Consider the following 23717-nt stretch of genomic DNA (forward strand, 5'->3'; position numbering starts at 1 on the left):
TATGGTGGAAATTATAGGTCTTGATCTAGTTTGAAGGGTGTGGTTAAAGCTTGATAATACTTTGATTCAAGGCAAGAAAAAAAAAAACAAGAAAATTTGACAAGTCATTTAGTATTCTAGCTTCAGTATGGAAAAGAATGAAAAAGGTATTGAAACTGTGTATCACATAGGCTAATTAAACTTTTCCCCCTCTGATTCTGATGGGAGCCATAAGTTCTACATTGAAAATGATGTGCTTTAATGTGTGTGGAAACCATCAGTACTTTTTGTCATTAAATTTTTTTTTAAAGATTTCATTTATTTATTTGGCAGAGACACAGTGAGAGAGGGAGAAGCAGGGGGAGTAGGAGAGGGAGAAGCAGGTTTCCCACTAAGCAGGGAGCCCGATGCCGGGCTCAATCCCAGGACCCTGGGATCATGACCTGAGCTGAAGGCAGATGCTTAACGACTGAGCCACCCAGGTGCCCCATCATTCAATTTTTTTTTTTTTTTTTTTTTGGTCTTTCAATTTTTATTCCATTCCTTAGGAAAAGTATTTTACCCTGTCTCAAGTGGCTTCTATCTACCTGATTATGGGAAGTATTAGATAGGCTCTAATCCTGAAGATTTCATGCCTAACACTGTGCTGCAAATATTTCATGTTAAGTAATAACTTTCCAATGGCCTTTGTGGTGCTCCGCTCCCTTCCTCAGAGTCACTTAGTAATTGATTACTGAATGAATAAAAGAAAAATGAAAATAACATAGTGGAAGTGGATTTATTTTACATGTTGTAAAGGCACTACAAATACAATGCATTTAAAAATCGAATTTGATTGATTAAAGTAGTTCCCATTCTAAGTGAATCCTAGATAAATCTAGTTAGTTTGCTTTTTAAAAATATGTGTTTTAAAGGATATATTACTAGTTTCCATGCTAGAATGGCAATTTTGACTCTTAATTTTTTGGTGGTTTTATGTGGTGCTTGTTTTCTTTTTCCTTTCCCCAGTCAACATCTGTCCTTATAGCTCCAGAATGAATGTTAAAAGTAGCAAAGATTATTCCTTTTTGATTTCTTCATTTGTCTTAATTACAGAGTTCTAAAGTATGTACAATTAAACAAATGAACAAAAAATTATTCACAACAGGTATTTAAAAGGAACAAAATTGTCTCAGCTGTTTGATATGCATTTTAATAAAGACTCAAGTTGACATCCTCACATCAGTGGTTGGGGAAATTATACACTTGTGTGCCAGTCACACTGAAATGGCAGTTTAAATCTGTAGTACTTGCATGACTTGTACTAAAACATTTTCAGAAGGTCACTATGAAGCAAGCAGCCAGCTGTTGGGTTTATCAAAGATAAACTCCTACAGAGTACAGTGGCATTTAATACACCAGTGGAGCATGAAAAACCTGCGCAAATTAAATTGAGAAAGCAGCTGCTTGTTGAAGATGTGTATCTTTATATTGAACTCCACAGGATGCATTTGGGAAGTTGGATTAAAACATTTTATCAAGAAAATCTTAAAATCTTGGATTTTCTTCTCAATAAAAAAGATAATTTCTAAAGATTTGTAACTGTTTTTCCCAGTGCCTCTATAAAATGATTCTTAGTCTTAATCTTTTAAAAAAAATTTACAGTGTGTCGCAAAACATAACCATGTAGCCGTCATAGCCTCACAAGCTGTGATAAAGCAGAATTTGTTGTTAATATAGTCACAAGTTTAAGAGAGATTTGCTTTCTCATTTTTACCTTCTTAGAGAAGTATTGTAGATCTGTTTAAATTTCAAAATCCAGTGATCCGTATATTGTGTGGTTGTATATGAACGGAAAGGGTTCCGAATGTATTTCAAAAGTTTCAGTGCAACTTTCAAAAAAAAAAAAAAGGAATTAGAATCAACTCCCCTTTTAGTTTTGAGCATTCTTTGTTTAGTGCTGTGCATCATTCAGACTTAAAAAAATACATGGGGCATGTAAGTTTTAGTACATAGTTTGTATGGTGAACAGATGAGTGAAATAGGACTTTCTTTTATTATTACAACTGTTCTGGACAGTCTTCAGGAATCAGTTTTTTTTTTTTTTTTTTAAGATTTTATTTATTTATTTGACAGAGAGAGATCACAAGTAGGCAGAGAGAGAGGAAGGGAAGCAGGCTCCCTGCCAAGCAGAGAGCCCGATGCGGGGCTCGATCCCAGGACCCTGAGATCATGACCTGAGCCGAAGACAGTGGCTTAACCCACTGAGCCACCCAGGTGCCCCTTCAGGAATCAGTTTTAACCTGGAGAGAAAGTCAGGATGAAGACCAAAAATTGTTTTAAAGTGTTCTGAAGGACTATTCCAACAGCTTTTAGAAAAAAGTAACAAGGAAGAACAATTTTACCTAATTACTGCAGAATTACTGCACAGTTCTTAAATTAGATCATTACTTCTCAGTGCTTAAAATAATGAATGTGAATATCTTTCCACACATCAGAAAATGATGTTTTGTTTCATTTGAATAGTGGTTTTGTGCAAATATTTAAGAATAACAGGTGAGTGCAAAGAGCAGTGAATTGAAGTGACAGGCTTTGGCTAAGTGCTAGAAAACTGCTTATTATTGCAGTTGTGCTTATTCCGTATTCTTCAGTTATGTGAGATTCTGAGATCTGACCATAGAATTCTTTCAGTAGTTATTTGAGATGGCACATATTTTATGTTTATTTTCCTCTTGGGCATTTTATGAAAGGGTTTGATAGCAAAATCATATTTTCTTTCCTCATAGATGGGTTCACATTGTATGTGCCCTATATGTTCCTGGAGTAGCCTTTGGAGATATTGACAAATTACGACCAGTAACACTAACAGAAATGAACTATTCCAAATATGGTGCCAAGGTGAGACAAAGTTTTCTTGATTGTTTAAAAGAGAAAAATTTTACTTACTAGTTCATACGGTTTTTTACTAATGTCAGTATCATTGTTGAGTATAGAAATGCTTATTATTTGTAGAGCAGTTAGTACTTAAACATCTATTATTGATAGTAATTTTCCCAGAAAGCCCATAATTTATAAATTCTTTCATGTATTCTTAATTTAAAGTAACTTTTAGGGTAAAATGATAATTGATTCTACTTCCGTTTCTGTGGCATTTAGCACACTCCTTAGCACATACGAATTTTCAGACCAGTCAGAACAAATACAAACCTATTTCTGACTTTACTTTTGAAGTGGAATTTACCAAAATTATGAAAAGAGTACAAAAGGCACCTGATGTTTTACTTAGAATTGAAGGAGTATTGTGTTTTTGTTTTTGTTTTTTTAAAGACTACATAACCTGCTCAGCAACCTGTCAGCCTCAAGTTTATTAATTGGTTTTTATTGCTTGAGCTTTAGGATTATAAGTGATAAAAATACACTTAATAATTTAAATTTAGGTATAAAATGACCACAGACATGCCTGTAATATTAGAATGAATTAGGCACTGATAACATTCTCTTCCATTGCTGTCTTTTGGGATATTGGGGAGGAAGACTCTTGAAAAGCATTAGTAACACATTAAAGTGGGATGGGAAGCTTACAGGTTGTTGGAAAATTCTGATACTGAAAATTCAAGAATTTGACAGTTTCTGCTGTTATATCCAGAATATCCTCCTTAGGTTCTAACCACCACCTGCATCCCTCACCCTCCAGCCTCACTCCAAAGCTCTTGTGCTTTAGTTTGGGTAATTTCTGTTGAACTATCTGCAGTATCCCTCTCCAAAATTAACTAAAGTCCCCAGGGAGAAAAACAGGCCCAAGCACTGAACTTACTTTCCTGGTCCTCAGGTAATTTTATACTATCTTGTTATTTCTCTGATGCCTTTAAGTTATAGTTTTAAAAAAGATTGTCCATATTTTCTAGTTTCTAGCAGGACTAGTATGAATTACCTAGTGCACCATTACTGGAAGTGAAAGGTACTGCTTTTTGATAACAGTTTCATAATTCACACAGAGCCTTGAAGGGACTAACTTAAGTAATTTTCAGTAGACGGACATTAGTATCAAAAATACAAATCTACAAGCACTGAAAAACACAGGGACCAGATATTACTTAATATATCTGAAGCCTGCAGTGACCTCTGAACCAAAAAAAGAGAATCATTATATATGCATTTGTGACCTGATTTTTCATTATCACCTTTTGTTTTGATGACCAGGAAGTGGAGTAAAAAATAATGTATTCTCTAGCTCATTTGTAAAATGAGCTCTTCTAGACCTGTCTATCCATTTCCTAATCCTGGTTGCTTGCTTTCTTGAGTTCTCAGTTGTTTAGTTCCCTAGCATTTTAAATGATTCAAGCAATTAAGAAAATTCCCTTTTCTTTACTAGATTGTTGTACAGTCTTCTCAAGACTTTATGGTCAGAAAATTTTCCCTTTATTCACTCTGAAATCCCTTGCTCAATGTCATCGTATTACATTGAATTAGTTTGGGAACTATCCTGAACAGTTTGGTTCTGTTTGTGCTATTGATATTCTTGAAATAATTTCTTCATTTTTCTTCCTTCCTCTCTGCTGTCTCATTCTTTCTCTCCTTTTTTGGCTTCATGTTTAGATTGCTATTTGCTAGGATTTTATACCATACACCTTCTACTATTATTGAAAAAAGACATATAACCAAGAAGTAGAGTGTCAGGATTTGGGTGTGTTTTCACATCTGTGCCCAGAGTCCTGTTCTTGCTATTTTCATTCATTGCTGATGTATCACTTTGGTGCTGTCTGCCTAGAAGATAGTCAATATGTACACTGTTAAAATGACATTTTTAGTATCTTTTGAAACTTCTAAATTTTTTTATGTTTCCCTTTTATTTAATTTACTTAGAATGTATTTACTAGAAATAGTTCTTTAATTGTCATTTGGCAGTCTTTCAGAATTTAGCAGGCTTTTCTTTTACGAAGATTATGATCACTAGAGTAATTTATATTTTAGACCATATATATATTTTTTTCTTTGTGCTTTAGATAGTGTAAAGGATAAAGTCAATTTGGGGGAATTGGGAGCAATCTCAGGTTTAAACTAACTTTTAGTTTTATAGTTTTTTCCTTTGTATTCAGAAAGGATGTAATTGGCTGTAATATCTATCACAACAAATTAAATTGTTTACTTAAGATTACTTTTAATTCTCTTTAAAGTATTTCTCTTTAATTTAATAGTATTTAATTCTCTTAAATGTATTTTAAAAATACATAATTTCTTGGACTATGTTGCCTAGATTTTTTTGGTGAATTTTTCTCTGGCTTCTTACTTATTTTCTTTCATTTTCCAAGCAGTATTATATTGTTCAAATCAGTATAAGTTAATAGTTAAGAGCATGGACTTTAAAGTGAGATTACCCTGGTTTGAATATTGACTTGGCAGTTATTTTTTGTGTTATTTTGAGATTTCTTAACCTGTCTTCAGCTCCATATTCTCATATGTAAAATGGAGATAATACCTATTCCACATATTAGAGTGGAAGGTTCCACAGTATGGTTACGTACATTAATGTATATAAAGTGCTTAGAATAGTGCCTAGCACAAAATAAACCTTCAACTTACTATTATTACTGTCATCATTTTTATATCAGTGGAATTTGGTTTATTGAAACTATAGAGAGAATTTTTTCATATAAACTCTTTTCTTGCCTTTAATTACTGTTTGTATTAATATGCTATTGATTCACTATTTGTATCTTATGGATGCTCTGTATGAGAATGCAGTCTTGTTCTAGAGATATTTTTATTCTGAGAGTTTTCCTATTTTTCTGTTGTAGGAGTGTAGCTTCTGTGAAGACCCTCGTTTTGCTAGAACTGGAGTTTGTATTAGCTGCGATGCAGGGATGTGCAGAGCCTATTTCCATGTGACCTGTGCCCAGAAGGAAGGTCTGCTTTCAGAGGCAGCAGCAGAAGAGGTGGGTTTATTTAAACTCATTGTTGTTGAATATGTTCATAAGCTGTCTCATGACTATAAATGTCCCACAACAGGTGTGCATCATAAAATAAATTAACAAGCTTATTTTAAAAGTCTTTGCCCAGATCACTGATCTAAAATTCCAAAAATAAACAGTATATGAGTTTTTTTTTCAGTGTGAAAGCTAGTTAAGCATTTGGAAAATATGTTAACTAAAATTCTTATAGTGACAGATATATCTGATAGATAAAATGAAACATAATCAGGTTGTTTTAAAGCATTAAAATGTCAGCATCTTGGATAACCTTACTCTTTCTGTAAATAAAATCATTATCTCATCTTCAGTATCTGTATTTTTTTCTTTACAATTGTTTTTGATTTTATAATTTTCCTTCCAGGTTTATTAGTTTTAGATTAAGTAGTCAGTTGTTTTCAGAGTATGTTTGGGGATTCCTTAATATCTTTCAAAGGGTCTATGAGGTTAAAACTATCTTTGTAACAATTATGAGAATGGTATATACATTTTTTTTACTCTTAATTCTCTTATGAGTAATAGTGGATATTTCCAGAGATTATATAACACATAACAGTATAACATAATGTGGAAATAGTTTTGAGAATCCAGCTATCTTCTTTTATGTGGGCTATTTAGATGTTAAAGAGATTTGCCAAAGTGTAAAACAGTGCCAGTCCTCTCACTGAATTTATGTATGTAAATTATAGTATTTTTTAATAAAAATGTTATTTATCTTAACATATGATAGGATTATTTAAAATGAATAAATATATTCAAATTTTATTTATTATTTTAACTTCTGATATGGAGACTGTTTATAACTCACATCTGCTCTTTTGGGCTCTGATAATTTTTAAGACTTAAGGAGTCCTGAGACTAAGTTTTGTTGCTTCTTTAACTTTCTTATGTAGGCAGGTATTTGAGTGTTTGCTTGGTAATTCTTGCTGTGTATTCATCGTGGATCTGTGGTATATCCAAGTCTCTTATTGAGTTACTTCTTTTACTGGCTAAATTTTTGTGTCATATAATGACATGCTTATTATATAGGGTCTTTATCTTACTTATCTTTATCTATAGATAGGAATCAAGTGAAAAAGATAATCTGATGAAAATTTGTTGTGTAGATTTACAGTAATATATTTTTTGAATAAATAGATTCTATAGCAGTTAAATGTTGGTACATAGTTTTATACCAGTCTCTGATTCTTATGAATTGTACTTTGATTGACTGATGAAGGATACTGGGTAAACATTGAACATTTTCACAGCTCTTAGGCAGACACAGAGGTATAATGAAGTATATAACAGGGTTGTGTGGATTAGTTATGACTACAACTCAGGATGGTGAACAGAAGTGCAGAGGGGCAATACAAGTAGTTAAGCATTTGGAAAATATGCTTGGTGATCCCAGGTGAATACTTAAGATCACAGGTAATCCCAGGTGAATACTTAAGATCACAGAATCTGTTAGGTTATTACTGTACTGTTGCAAATTCTGAGCTTTGCTGTCTGGAAATTCCTTTGTAGCTGTTTCTTTTAGAACTTATTGAGAACTTTACCTTTCATACTATGGTAGTTTGGGTTCCTTTGTATAGCATCATTCACCATTTTTTGGGGGGTGGGTAGACAGTAGCTAAGGAACATGTGTGAAGTTGAGGTGCCTTGGTGGCGCAGTCATTTAAGGGTCTGACTTTTGGTTTCAGCTCATGTTGTGATCTCAGGATCATGCGATCAAGAGGCCATGGCTTTACTCAATGCAGAGTCTGCTAAAGTTTTCTCTCCCTCTGCCCCTTCCCCCGCATGCTTACACATGTGCCCATATATGCGCTCTAAAATAAATAAAATTTTTAAAAAAATAAAAAGAAAATGCATGAAGGAGCCATGTACTGCTGCTGTTATGTATATTTTTTGGGGGGGGGATGATTTAAAACATTTGCATATATTTCTGGTATCTTGTTATAAAATAGAATTGGAAAATTATAAAGATTTCAGAACAATGTTTTAAAACCCAAGACTTTTTATGAATCTATATCAGTGAGGTTTGCTCTTGGCAGTAATCATTCTGTTAAAAGAAGTTCTTGGCTACTTCTTACGGTTGTGGTTCTATAGACTAAGATTCATGTAATGTAATAGTATATTTAATTAAGAAACATTTTAAATTAAAACAGATCTATTGTTTGTGAGCATATCTTCTGTTTCAATTTTCTATGACATTCTAGAAATCTTCTTTCCCTTTTTTAAAGACTTGTTTGTTAAGCAGGATTTCTTCTTAATGGCTGTTTTATATAGGCAGTAAAAGAAAGGTTGAAAAAGAATTAGTACCTCAGTTTCATCCAGTGACTTCACATACCTTACCATATTTTAATGATTTTTAATAGCCTTCTGACATAGTACTTTCTTTCATTGATGAGGATCTGTTTGAACTTTCTATTCTTTCTGATCTACTTTGTGAAAATTCCAGGTTATTTAGAATATTCAAACCATGTTATGATACAACATATTTATTACTAAAACAGCAATAGCACATATTCAGTTATGCTGACTGAAGTTTATGTGTTTACATTTCACACCATTTAGTTAACCTTAAAGTTACTTATATTTCATGTAAAACATATGGTAGTTTCTTCTGTGATAAAGTATGATTTGTCACACTTTGTTACCATGTAGAAAATTCTCTTTGAAACAATATAAGATTACAGATTTTATTGATTCCTTTTTCTGCATAACCTTTGACTTAATGGACTGGAATCATTCATGGATTAAATGTCAAGGGCTTAAGTTAGATCTTTAGTTATTGAACTGATGCCTTAATATTGCTGGGAAAACCCCATTTGGTAGGAATGGGCTCTTGGTGGATCCAGTAATTTTACATGAATTCATCAAAAAGTTACATTGCTTAAAACTTGACATTTTATATGAGATCTTAAGTAATACCTTTATTTGGCTATTAGGCATTTGGTAACTTACATTTTTATTTTAAGAAGTCTTTCATTAAAAAATATATATATATATATATTTAAAATATATACCTTTGGTGTATCTGTATCAACTGTATTCAACTGTATCTTTAGAGTATGTCTAGAATATGTCTTCTTAACAAATACATTGCTGCTATCCTAGTCCCAATAGTCCTTTGTCACCTGAGTTAATAACATCCTAACTTTTCCCCTACTTTTCTTTGACTTTTTAGGACAGAGAATGGCAACTTTTTTCTCTGAAGAGCCAGAGAGTAAATATTTTAGGCTTTTTGGCCCTATCATTTGTGTCACAACTATTTAACTTTTTGCCATTGATTGTGAAAACAGTCTTAGAGAATATGTAAATGAGTAACTATGGTTGTGTTGAAATAAACTATTTCCAAAACAAGCTGGGCCCAGATTTGGCTCTTTTTTTTTTTTTCCCAATTTATTTATTTTCAGAAAAACAGTATTCATTATTTTTTCACCACACCCAGTGCTCCATGCAAGCCGTGCCCTCTATAATACCCACCACCTGGTACCCCAACCTCCCACCCCCCCGCCACTTCAAACCCCTCAGACTGTTTTTCAGAGTCCATAGTCTCTCATGGTTCACCTCCCCTTCCAATTTACCCAAATTCCCTACTCCTCTCTAACGCCCCTTGTCCTCCATGCTATTTGTTATGCTCCACAAATAAGTGAAACCATATGATAATTGACTCTCTCTGCTTGACTTATTTCACTCTGCATAATCTCTTCCAGTCCCGTCCATGTTGCTACAAAAGTTGGGTATTCATCCTTTCTGATGGAGGCATAATACTCCATAGTGTATATGGACCACATCTTCCTTATCCATTCATCCGTTGAAGGGCATCTTGGTTCTTTCCATAGTTTGGCGACTGTGGCCATTGCTGCTATAAACATTGGGGTACAGATGGCCCTTCTTTTCACGACATCTGTGTCTTTGGGGTAAATACCCAGGAGTGCAATTGCAGGGTCATAGGGAAGCTCTATGTTTAATTTCTTGAGGAATTTCCACACTGTTCTCCAAAGAGGCTGCACCAACTTGCATTCCCACCAACAGTGGAAGAGGGTTCCCCTTTCTCCACATCCTCTCCAACACATGTTGTTTCCTGTTTTGTTAATTTTGGCCATTCTAACTGGTGTAAGGTGATATCTCAATGTGGTTTTAATTTGAATCTCCCTGAGGGCTAATGATGATGAGCATTTTTTCATGTGTCTGATAGCCATTTGTATGTCTTGATTGGAGAAGTGTCTGTTCATATCTTCTGCCCATTTTTTGATGTGTTTGTCTGTTTCGTGTGGGTTGAGTTTGAGGAGTTCATTATAGATCCTGGATATCAACCTTTTGTCTGTACTGTCATTTGCAAATATCTTCTCCCATTCCGTGGGTTGCCTCTTTGTTTTTTTGACTGTTTCCTTTGCTGTGCAGAAGCTTTTGATTTTGATGAAGTCCCAGAAGTTTATTTTCGCTTTTGTTTCCTTTGCCTTTGGAGACATATCTTGAAAGAAGTTGCTGTGGCTGATATCAAAGAGATTACTGCCTATGTTCTCCTCTAAGATTCTGATGGATTCCTGTCTCACATTGAGGTCTTTTATCCATTTTGAGTTGATCTTTGTGTACGGTGTAAGAGAATGGTCGAGTTTCATTCTTCTACATATAGCTGTCCAGTTTTCCCAACACCATTTATTGAAGAGACTGTCTTTTTTCCACTGTATATTTTTTCCTGTTTTGTCAAAGATTAATTGACCATAAAGTTGAGGGTCCATATTAGGGCTCTCTACTCTGTTCCATTGGTCTATGTGTCTGTTTTTATGCCAGTACCATGCTGTCTTGGTGATCACAGCTTTGTAATAAAGCTTGAAATCAGGTAAGGTGATGCCGCCAGCTTTATTTTTGTTTTTCAACATTTCCTTAGCGATTCGGGGTCTCTTCTGATTCCATACAAATTTTAGGATTATTTGCTCCAGCTCTTTGAAGAATGCTGGTGGAATTTTGATCGGAATGGCATTAAAAGTATAGATTGCTCTAGGCAGTATAGACATTTTAACAATGTTTATTCTTCCGATCCAAGAGCATGGAATGGTCTTCCATCTTTTTGTGTCTTCTTCAATTTCTTTCATGAGTGTTCTATAGTTCCTCAAGTACAGATCCTTTACCTCTTTAGTTAGGTTTATTCCAAGGTATCTTATGGTTCTTGGTGCTATAGTAAATGGAATCGATTCTATAATCCCAAGAATAGCATTGAACAGAAATATAGAGACAGTCTACAGAAAGAAAGACTTCAAAGGTAACTCGATGTCAATAAAAACGTATCTATCAATAATCACTCTCAATGTGAATGGCCTAAATGCACCCATAAAACGGCACAGGGTTGCAGATTGGATAAAACGACAGGACCCATCCATATGCTGTCTACAAGAGACCCATTTTGAACCTAAAGATACACGCAGACTGAAAGTGAAGGGGTGGAGAAACATCTTTCATGCCAATGGGACTCAAAAGAAGGCTGGGGTAGCGATTCTCATATCAGATAAATTAGACTTCAAACTAAAGACTGTAGTCAGAGATACAGAAGGACACTACATAATCCTTAAAGGGACTATCCACCAGATGATCTAACAATTGTAAATATCTATGCTCCCAATATGGGAGCAGCCAATTACTTAAGAAAACTGTTAATCAAGATAAAGAGTCATATTGATATGAATACACTAATCGTAGGAGATCTTAACACGCCTCTTTCAGAATTAGACAGATCATCGAAGCAGAAAATCAATAAAGAAACAAGAGCATTGAATGACACATTGGACCAGATGGACCTCATAGATATATATAGAACATTCCACCCTAAAACAGCAGTATACTCATTCTTCTCAAGTGCACACGGAGCCTTCTCCAGAATAGACCACATACTGGGTCACAAATCAGGACTCAACCGATACCAAAAGACTGAGATTATTCCCTGCATATTCTCAGATCACAATGCTTTGAAATGGAGCTCAATCACAAGGAAAAGTTCCGAAGGAACTCAAACACCTGGAAGCTAAAGACCACCTTGCTTAAGAATGCTTGGATCAACCAGGAGATCAAAGAAGAACTGAAACAATTCATGGAAACCAATGAGAATGAAGACACTTCGGTCCAAAACCTATGGGATACAGCAAAGGTGGTCCTAAGGGGAAAATATATAGCCATCCAAGCCTTGCTCAAAAAAATTGAAAAATCCAGAACACACCAGCTGTCTCTACACCTTAAAGAACTGGAGGATCAACAACAAATCAAACCAACTCCACACATAAGAAGGGAAATCATCAAGATTAGAGCTGAGATCAATGAGGGAGAAACCAGAGATACAGTAGAACGTATCAATGAAACTAGAAGCTGGTTTTTTGAAAGAATCAATAAGATCGATAAGCCACTGGCTACACTAATCCGAAAGAAAAGAGAGAAATCCCAAATTCATAAAATTATGAATGAAAAGGGAGAGATCACAACTAACGCCAAGGAAGTAGAAACAATCATCAGAAGTTATTACGAACAGTTATATGCCAATAAGCTTAGCAACCTAGATGAAATGGATGCATTCCTGGAAAAATATAAACTACCAAAATTGAACCAGGAAGAAATCGACAACCTGAATAGACCGATATCTAATAACGAGATTAAATCAGTGATCAAAAACCTCCCAAAAAACAAGAGCCCAGGACCTGACGGATTCCCTGGGGAATTCTACCAAACCTTCAAAGAAGAAATAACACCTATTCTCCTGAAGCTGTTTCAAAAAATTGAAGCAGAAGGAAAACTTCCAGACTCTTTCTATGAAGCCAGCATTACCCTGATCCCCAAATCAGGCAAGGACCCTACCAAAAAGGAGAATTTCAGACCAATATCACTGATGAATATGGATGCTAAGATTCTCAACAAGATCCTAGCCAACAGGATCCAACAGCACATTAAAAAGATTATCCACTATGATCAGGTGGGATTCATCCCTGGGCTACAAGGATGGTTCAACATTCGCAAATCAATCAATGTGATACAACAAATTAATATGAGAAGAGAGAAGAACCACATGGTCCTCTCAATTGATGCAGAAAAAGCATTTGACAAAATCCAACATCCGTTCCTGATTAAAACGCTCCAAAGTATAGGGATAGAGGGAACATTCCTGAGCCTCATCAAATCTATCTATGAAAGACCCACAGCAAATATCATCCTCAATGGGAAAAAGCTTGCAGCCTTCCCATTGAGATCAGGAACAAGACAAGGATGCCCACTTTCACCACTCTTGTTCAACATAGTATTAGAAGCCCTAGCAACAGCAATCAGACAACAGAGAGAAATAAAAGGTATCCAAATTGGTAATGAAGAAGTCAAACTCTCTCTCTTCGCAGATGACATGATTCTTTATATGGAAAACCCAAAAGACTCCACCCCCAAACTACTAGAACTCATACAGCAATTCAGCAATGTGGCAGGATACAAAGTCAATGTGTAGAAATCAGTGGCTTTCTTATACACTAACAATGAAAATACAGAAAGGGAAATTAGAGAATCGATTCCAGATTTGGCTCTTAAGTCATGGTCCACCAATCCTTTTCTAGTGAATAGAGGACCTTTTCAGTAACAACTAATGCTGTTCCTTTAAGATCTAAGTCAGATCTGCTCACTTACTGATCAAAACCCTTCAGTGGCTTCCCATCTGATTCACACTAGAGGCCAGTTTTTTGTTTGTTTGTTTGTTTGTTTACAGTGATTATAAAGTTCTGTGTGATCTGGGTTCATAGTACCTTTCAGACCTCATCACTTCCCCTCATTCAATCTCCCTGGCCTTTTCCCTGCTCCTGTAATGAATGTGTTGGGTAAGCTCCTGCTCTGGGCCTCTGTACTTGTTTCCTTGCATGGGCTGCCCTTCCCTCACATATGTCCTCATGGCTTATTCCCTCACTCTTTACAAATTAATTAATTAATTAATTAATGATTTTATTTATTTATTTGGCAGAGAGGGTCACAGCGAGAGAGGAAACACAAGCAGGGGAAATGGGAGAGGGAGAAGCAGGCTCCCTGATCCCAGACTCTGGGATCATGACCTGAGCTGAAGGCAGATGCTTAACGACTGAGCTGCCCAGGCTACGCTCTCACTTTTTTTTTTTTAATATTTTATTTACTTATTTGACAGAGAGAAAGATCACAACTAGGCAGAGAGGCAGGCAGAGAGAGAGGGGGAAGCACGCTCCCGATGAGCAGAGAGCCTGATGCGGGGTTTGATCCCAGGACCCTGGGATTATGACCTAAGCTGAAGGCAGAGGCTTCAACCCACGCTCTCACTTTTTGTTTTAGATCTTCATTCCATGTCTGCTTCTCATTGTGGACTTTCCTGGTCACCGTGTCTAACATTGTAACACTCTCCCTCCGTGATACTTTCTAATCCCCTTTCCTGCTATTTTTTTGCCGTCTTTTTAGTACCTAACCACTGTCCAATATATTGATTCTTATTTATCTTGTTTATTGTCTCTCACCTTTATTAGAACATTGATTTATGAGGAGAGAGTTTTTTTGTTTGTTTTCTCTTGCTTTTCACTGCGTTTTAATCATTAGAATACAAGTTGTGAGGGAGTGGTCCCTTTTATCAGTCAGGTTTTTTTTGATTAGCTCTTTAGCATTATTGGCTTTTTGGGTAAGATTTTATTTAAAAAAAATAATTCTAGGGTACAGTTAGTTTTCAAATCATCATTTTGTGTTGTAGTATTTTGCATATATCCTTTCCCATTTATTTAATTTTCTATTTATATAAAGGTATTGCTTGAGGGTATACCTTTGTTATACTTTTTTGTGGTATTGGAATAACTGTTTATTCATACATGTGTCTCTTTATCTCTTTGGTTTACATGAGATGATGTTTTCCTGCCATCCCAGCTCAGGGAACTATTAAAACATGTGTTAGCAAATAGGTGACTTTCACTTTGGTACTTTTCTAAGGTAACCTTATTTAACCTTTATTTAAAGTTTAACTGTAACAAGTATGATGTATTTGGGGTATATGCAGAGTATATCAATTTTTTAAAATAGTCTAAATATAATATAATATATAATATAGCTTATATAGCTCTATTATTAGACACATACCTGGACAGAATTATTTTGATTCTTATGATTATTCTTTTTGCTAATATGAGTTTTTTACATTCTGATGTTGTTACATTTTTTATTGTTGCATTTTGTCTTACTGATTTTTTTCTTTTGAATTAACCTGAGAATACTGATAAGCCAGTTTTTCAGTACATAGTATTCTTTCTCTTAGTTCTTAATATTAGGTGTTGCTGTGAGTTTGCTTATGAATGTGTTTGGTTTTGTTGTGATTTTGTTTGTTTTCATCTTTTGACCACCTTCACCCATTTCTCTCCTTCCATCTCTTCCTCTGGCAACTGCTGGTCTGTTCTCTCTATGAGTTTGTTTTCTGTGTATGTATTTTTTTTGTTTGTGTGTGTTTTAAGATTCTGCATATAAGAGGGATCATATAATATTTGTCTTTCTCCGTTTGGACTTACTTGACTTATCATGATGCCTTTGAGTCTATCCGTGTTGTCATAAATGGCAAATTTCATTTTTTATGGCCAAATAATAGTCCATTGTATAATCTATATCACAATTTCTGTATGCGTTCATCCATTGATGGACACTTAGGTTCCATATCTTGTCTGTTGTAAATAATGCTGCAGTGAACGTGAGGGTGCATGTATCTTTTTGAGTTAGTGTTTTCATTTGCTTTGCATAAATACCTGGATGTAGAATTGCTGGCTACATGGTAGTTCTACGTTTAAATTTTTGAGGAACCTTCATACTGTTTGCTATAGTGGCTGCACCAATTTACATTCCCAAGAGTGCACAAAGATTCCCTTTTCTCCACATCCTCACCAGCACTTGTTATTTTTTATCTTTTTGATAGTAGCCATTCCAACAGATAAAAAGTGATATGTTATGTAATTTTGATTTGCATTTTCCTGATAATTGATGATGCTGTGTGTCTTCCAAATACTGGTTGGCCATCTGTATGTCTTCTTTGGAAAAAATATTCCTATATTCATATATTCTGCCCATTTTTTTAATCGGATTGTTTGAATTTTGTTTTGTTTTGTTTTGTTTTGCTGTTGATTTATATGAGCCCTTTATGTATTTTGGATATTAGCCCCTCACCCAGATACATTACTTGCAAATATCTTCTCCCATTTAGTAGATTTCCTTTTCATTTTGTTTATGGTTTCCTTTGTTGTGCAGTCTTTTTAGTATAATTTAGTCCCACTATTTATTTGCATTCGTTGCTTTTGCTCTTCATTTAGTAGATTTTCTTTTCATTTTGTTTATGGTTTCCTTTGTTGTGCAGTCTTTTTAGTATAATGTAGTCCCACTATTTATTTGCATTCGTTGCTTTTGCTCTTCATGTCAGATTTTAAAAAGTCATTGCCAAAACCTTTATCAAGTAGTTTTCTGCCTTTTTTTTTTTTTCTAGTTTTATGGTTTCAGGTCTAATGTGCACATCTTTCATCCATTGTGTAAGATAGTCATCAGGTTTTATTGCTTTGTATGTGGCTGTATCCTTTCCCATTGTATATTCTTGACTCCTTTGTTGTAAATTAATTGACCATACATGCATGACTTTATTTTTGGGCTCTTTATTTTGTTTCATTGATCTATAGGTCTGTTTTTATGTCAGTCTGTTACTGGTTTTAATTATTGTAGCTTTGTAATACAGCTTAAAATCAGGGTGCATGATGCCTCTAGCTTTGTGTTAGCTTATTAACTGGTTTGGTTTTTATCTTATAGATACAATGAATTATGTAACTGAGTTTATTAACTCCTTTAATTTTCTAAAAATTTCAGAGCCACATTTGGAGTCTAATGCCAATATGCATGGGGTCTTTAAGATATGTCTTGGCTGTTTATCTTCTTGATGTTGCATCTTACTTAGTTTTTCAGCAGAAGTAATAGAACATTTACAATGACCTAACAGTAATGTATTAACTATCTCATATGACAGGAGGTATAAGCATACGCAGTTCTGGGGTTTTTAACAACCCATCTGTTTTATCCTTCTATCCCATCAGCATCTTCATGGTTTCCTTTTTTGTTCTTGTTAAGCTTGTTGGTGTCAATATTGTTGGAATGATACAAAGCATTCAGTATTGTTATAATGATCCTAAGTACTTCATTTTAGAATTCAAAAGAAGAGAACAAGAGTTCTCTTCTTATTGGAAATGAAAAATTTTCTCATATTTTCATTCTGGTAGATTTTTCCATTATCTTATGTCAAAACAGATGACAGAAATAGAACTCAGCTAGCATTTATAGAATATGAATATATAGTCCTTATTGAATTCATGTTTCTAAACCAATAAGAGGTGATCTATATTTTATTTAGCAGTGAAATTTATATTCAAAAGTGACTTCGTAGCACTCAGTGAAGTCAGTCAGTCATGATTTAGGGCCTATGCATATGTGCAAGGCACTAAGGTAGATACTGGGGTGGAGAATTCTGTCAAGGAGCATAAAAATAACTTTAAAGCACAGTATTCACCTATGTGGATAAATAGTATGACATTAAAAGATGTCACAAGTATCTAGTATGGACAGGAAGTGATATAAATAGGGATAGAAATTTCCATGGAAGAATCAGAAACTTCAGCTGGACTTACTATTATTTATTTATTTATTTTTACCTTATCTATATTTCACCTTATCTGTATTTTACCTTTAGCTATTTAAGCATTAGTGTGTTTTTTCTCACTTATTCAGTGTATTTGTTCAACAGATATATTTACCCATTGGTATTAGGCATTGTTACAGACCCTATGGAGATGGCAGTGAGGAAAACAGACAAAACGTATATTCTTTAAGTAAGCTTACATTTGAGTGGCAGGTGGGGAGAGGACAGAAAGTAAAAAAGTAAGCAAAAAAAAAAAAAAAGAAAACAAAATGCAACATTGTGGTAAGTACTGTGAAACTTTCACCTTCCAAGTAAGGTAAAACATTCAGAGAATAAGGGAGGTAGGGTAATGCTAGGTGACATTTTATTTTACTTTATTTTATTTTATTTATTTATTTGACAGAGAGAGAGAGAGAAATCACAAGTAGGCAGAGAGGCAGGCAGAGAGAGAGGGGGAAGCAGGCTCCCTGCTGAACAGAGGGCCCAGTTTGGGGCTTGATCCCAGGACCCTGAGATCATGACCTGAGCCAAAACCAGAGGCTCAAACCACTGAGCCACCAGGCACCCCAAGATGACATTTTATGACAATATGTAAGGAAGGTGGTAGTGGACATATATTTATTTGAGAGGAGAGCATGACAGCCTAAGGGAACAGAATACACAGAGCCTGAGATAGGAACATGCTTGGTTTGGGGACCAACAAGGAGACTAGTATGGCTTGTACAGAGTTAGGGACTAGGATTGGTAAGAGGGGAGGAAGTTGCATAGAATACCAGGTAGGACTTGGAAGAACATGGGAAGGACTTTGGATTTTTTTTTTTTTTTTTAATGGTAGCAGTATGTTTTGTATGCTTTTGAATGCCTTTGTAGATGGAACATTCCAGTTTGTCACAGGCCCTGAAGTTCTTCTATCTTCATTTATTTTCCCCCTTCTACCAACATCATTTACTTTTGTCTTATAATTTTATAGCTTCTTTGAAGCCTCCTTTACTCATTTATGTTTATCGGTATTGTTTCTCAAAGCATTCTCATTTAAAACCTTTGCCTTAGACTTACTGAATCCAAATCTCCCAGAGTTGGGCTTTACTCATTTCTCTTTAGAGACCTCCTTAAGTGAATCTGATCAATCAGGAAGTGGCTGGAAAAGAGAAATCTTACTTATGAGTCATAGATCTTGGGTCAGCACCTTAACCTCTTTCATTTTCAGTTTTCTGTCCATAAAATTGATATTAAAATAATAATTCATCTCAAGTTGTAGTGATATAGAATAAGTGAGGCAGTATATAAAAGGCACCTGTGCCTGGCATATAGTAGACATTCAGATAAATGTTTTCCATTTTCCATTGGGAACCTTTCTTAAAAGTTTCATTTCTCTAAGCAGTTTTAAAGGATATTCCAAGTCAAACAATACATTAATTAGGACTAACTGGTTTAGCAAAATCAAATAACTAGTGGTTTAAAGAAGGAAGAAGTTGAACTAGCTCTAATACGAGATTCTAGACTGGTTTGATATTCAGGGGACTTTGGTTCTAGGGATTAGGTGCTTTTTTTGTTGTTTTATCTTTCCTTAGTCAGTTGTACTTTCTTATACATCAGAGATGATTTATCTCTACTTTGACTGGGCTTCACCCATTAGAAGAAAGAAAGAGAAGTTTAAGAGTAGACAGTTTCCTTTCAAGGGCATAGTCTGGAATTTTCACCCATCTCATTTTCCAGAATTTACTACATGGCCATATCTAAATGCAAGGAGGCTGGAGCAGAGCGTTTCTAGCAGGGTAACCATTTACCCGGTAAAAACTCAGAGAGTTCTACCAAGGGGAAGATGGGGAGAATAGATATTGGAAGACAGTGGTTTCTGTCACAGTTAATATTTGCTTGGTGTATCTTTTCATTCTCCGAGCAGCATTAATCCCTTGGTCATTCTAGCCTTGGAATTAGGTTTATTGTCCTGTAACCCCAAATTAATTAATTTTTTAAAAAGTTATCTGGGTTACTTGTTCCTTTTCAGGTTTCTTAGACTAGAGATGACTGGTCTTTTTTCTAATTCAGTGTCTTTGTCCTAATGTTAATTCATCTATGCAAGCATGAATCCTACTTCTGATGACTCAGTTTCAACCTTACCTACTTTAAAACAATAAAATACTTCTCTAGATCTGGCCATTTTGTCTGAGGTTTGATACAATCTTTGTTTCCATTTATCATCATCTGTCACCAAGGTTTAGAACATCATGAGACAGCAGCTGTATATGTGTGTGTGTTAATACAATCTCCTACCTACATTTTTGTTACTTTACTTTATTACTATATGAAGTACTTATAATTAAATCCATTTTACAAATAAGTTAAGAGACCCAAAGATGTGTAGAAACTTTTTTGAAGTTGTAAAACCTGTAAATTACGGAGCTGACCCAAGCCTGTGTCCAGGCTTTTTTATTTCCAAATTCTGTGATGTTACCCAGTGCTGTATTTTGGCATCTGTGGATATCACACTACAGAATTGTATCATGTGCTTTTTTAATTTTTAAGGATACCTTAAATGTGTTGTTGTTGTTATGTCCCATTCTGTTCTTACTCCTTTGCTTCTTTTTTAGTGTCATGATTTCTCTTTGGATTGTAAAACCCCACCTTAGTAAGACACCCTTTTAACATAGCTTCTATAAAAACTATATGGAGAACATATCTTTATTTCTCCTCCTTAGTAGATCTAAAGAATGAACTCCCTGTTGTTTTGTTGGCAGTTACAATGCAGTTTACATGTTTTGGTTATTTACAAATTATTTTTGTTTTTTACGGAGTAAATTCCTTCCCTTCCCTTCCCTCTCCTCCCCCTGCTTCCTTCCTTCCTTCCCTACTCTTTGTAAAGAGTAACGCATTAGGTTAGTATCATGAAGGATGGTTGTGAGAGAGCTCTGTTTTTTATTTGAAGTTTTAGATTTATATAAAGAGTTAAAGGTGATACCTAATGTGTTCATTTGACAGGGCCTGGCTTTCTTACTCATTTTTGTCCTGGGTAGAATATGTCCATGCATTCATTGCTAGCCAGTTAAAAATGCTCCACTTATGTGTATTGGCTAGTCCTGTATTTTTTGGTTATATTGTCTTGTAATATTAATCTGTGTATGCATAACTTTAATATTTAATAATGCCTAAGATTATTAAAATCCTACTTGTTTTAAACAGTGTTTATTTTTTAGGTATACAAGTTTAACTAAATATAATACATAAGATTTGATGACAGTATTTTTTAAATCTACAAGGCCCTTAAAAGAAAAAAGTGGTTACTAATATATGTTATATATATAAGTTATATATAAGTTATATATAAGATTAAGTTTCAGAAGTAGCAATTTTTATCATTATGGGCAAAAATTACTTTTATAATTTGTCTTAGAAATATCAACACTGTAGGAAGTTCTTCAAAAAAGATATATTCACTCTTATGTTAGGTTGTTTATGACCCTTTGTAGTAAAAATGTTCCCTCCGCCCTTCTGTTTTTTTTTTTGTGTAGGATATAGCAGATCCATTTTTTGCTTATTGTAAGCAGCATGCAGATAGGTTAGACAGAAAATGGAAGAGAAAAAACTATTTGGCTCTACAATCCTATTGTAAAATGTCTTTGCAAGAGAGGGAGAAGCAACTGTCACCAGAAGCACAGGTATGGGATTCATGCCAAAATCATGTTTTTTCTTTCAAGGTTATGGATTTCGGCTCTCATGCATGTGTGCCAGCGACATGTGAAAAATATTTATGAAATGTGGTTAGTTACCTAGGAAGTGGATTGTAATTAAGGTATATGGTGAGTGTAGTTTGTAGCTGATGAGTACGCCTCATCTAGTCAACAGAGCAGCCTTTTATGAAGCGCATTTCCAAATACATTGACAAATGTGACTTAGAGGAAATTATTCTATCAGTGCAGTATGTTGACCATATCTTTTTTCAGTCTGATCCATTGTTATTTATGTAAAGGATCTGATCAGTTTGCCTATCTTTTAAAATGTATTTCTAGGTAAATTAAGATGAATTTATAGACACTTGCAGTTACTGAAAAGAGAAATTTCTGTTTAATCAAATTAGTTCTGATAAATCTGATCATAGATTAGGTTTTAGAATAGTTACTAGGAGTAGACCTACTTTAACCCAAGAATAATATAGTGTATCTTAATAACTGTGGATAGGTATAACTTGCCTTGATATGGGAAATTCTGGTCATCTGTACTTTCTCTAAGCATGCAAGTAGAAATCAGAGGGAATATGTTACATTTTAGTATCTTTTAAAATTTGTATGCATTTCTTTTATAGGCAAGAATCAATGCCCGGCTTCAGCAGTATCGTGCCAAAGCAGAACTAGCTCGATCTACCAGACCTCAGGCCTGGGTTCCAAGGGAAAAATTGCCCAGACCACTCACTAGCAGTGCTTCAGCCATTCGTAAGCTGATGCGGAAAGCAGAGCTAATGGGGATCAGTACTGATATCTTTCCAGTGGACAATTCAGATACTAGTTCTAGTGTGGACGGAAGGAGAAAGCATAAGCAACCTGCTCTCACTGCTGATTTTGTGAATTATTACTTTGGTCAGTATAGACACTGATATATGCACATTTTCAATGAGAACAATTTGCTATTAGAAATATTTGTTATACTGTCAATTTTTAGAAATTTATTAGCCATGCTACATATATTAAATAAAAAGCATATTTATTTTCCTAATAAGTTGTGGGTTATTGTAAAATGGTGAGTTCCTGTGTTTGTGAATAGGGTTAAAGTATTGTAAACAATGTAAAATTATCCATGTGATCATCTTTATGGCTAGCTTCTTCCGTTGTGTGTGTTTTGTATATCAGTTTTTATTTTCTACTAAAGTAAAATTGGATATTTAATTTAAATAGAGAGAAATATGCGCATGATTCAAATTCAGGAAAATATGGCTGAACAAAAGAATATAAAGGATAAATTAGAGAATGAACAGGAAAAACTTCATGTGGAATATAATAAGGTAAGTTGGCTACAAAACAACATAGTATCATAGACCTGTTGATGATGTCATTTGTGATTTTAGAGAATTTCTATTTATGTCTTATTTTGAAATTATTATGAAGTGTTTAGGCCCTTCTCCACATTTCCTACTCTTACTGGCTTCATTATCATCTGTAACACTAAGTACTTCCTATGTGCTACATACAATTCGGGCACGTTACATATATTAACTGATATAATTTTTACCTCAGTTTTATGTGAGCTGTAATTATGGCTCCCATTTTAGAGAAGAAAACTGAATCCTAGGGAAGTGAAGTTATTTGCCTAGACTCATGCAGCTAATCAAGTCATAGAGTTGGGATTTGAGGCCAAACAGTCTCTGTCCCTTGTTCCTAACTAGTGTACTATAGAACTTCTCTTTCTAAGTTTGTAGAAAACTTAGAAACTCCCTTTAAATCACTAGTTTTATCTTGAATTGTTTTGTAATGTTACTTTTGATTTAAGAAAAATACCTCCCAGGGCGCCTGGGTGGCTCAGTGGGTTAAGCATCTACCTTCGGCTCAGGTCATGATCCCAGGATCCTGGGGATGGAGTCCCACATCGGGCTCTCTGCTCGGCAGGGAGCCTGCTTTTTCCTCTCTCTCTTTCAGCCTGCCTCTCTGCCTACTTGTGATCTCTGTCTGTCAAATAAATAAATAAAATCTTAAAAAAAAGAAAAAAGAAAAATACCTCCCAATTTAAATTTACATTCTACATCTTCATTGTAATGATGAGGGAGATCAAAAGAAATATCCTATAAAAGAAAGTTGTAGCTAAAATATTAGGTAATAAGTAACACGAGCATATAAAGCTGATGTTGACTTATTGTTAGATAACATTTTAAGCGATAAAAAATTAGTAAGAGATACGTTTCCAATATCAGCCACACTGTAGTGAAAGGAAAGAGTACTGGGATTATATTCAGAAGACCTGGGGATTCTTGCTAGTTCTTTATCTTGGTCAAGTCACAGAAACCCTGTGATCCTTAGTTTTCTCATTGAAAAAATGGTGGAAATGCATCTTCATAGACTCAAGGATTAATTAGAAGAATGTGTTTTAAATTATTTAGTAAGCTATAATGGGATGATAAATATAGGTATTATTATTGGTAAAAA

The 23717-nt window shown here is 34.7% G+C and overlaps 1 protein-coding gene across 3 annotated transcripts in view; it reads left to right on the forward strand.

Annotated features, from left to right (window-relative positions):
* Positions 1–23717, forward strand: part of PHF14 (PHD finger protein 14) — a 171818-nt gene that overhangs the window by 38937 nt on the left and 109164 nt on the right. For all 3 annotated transcript variants that reach the window (XM_044246116.1, XM_044246114.1, XM_044246115.1), the window contains exons 6-10: positions 2745–2856; positions 5754–5891; positions 21099–21245; positions 21890–22160; positions 22476–22582. In XM_044246116.1, coding sequence (XP_044102051.1) covers positions 2745–2856; positions 5754–5891; positions 21099–21245; positions 21890–22160; positions 22476–22582 — 775 coding nt within the window. The remainder of the gene's footprint in view (positions 1–2744; positions 2857–5753; positions 5892–21098; positions 21246–21889; positions 22161–22475; positions 22583–23717) is intronic.

The sequence above is a fragment of the Neovison vison genome, chromosome 4 (genome assembly GCF_020171115.1).
Source record: "Neovison vison isolate M4711 chromosome 4, ASM_NN_V1, whole genome shotgun sequence".
NCBI lineage: Eukaryota > Metazoa > Chordata > Mammalia > Carnivora > Mustelidae > Neogale > Neogale vison.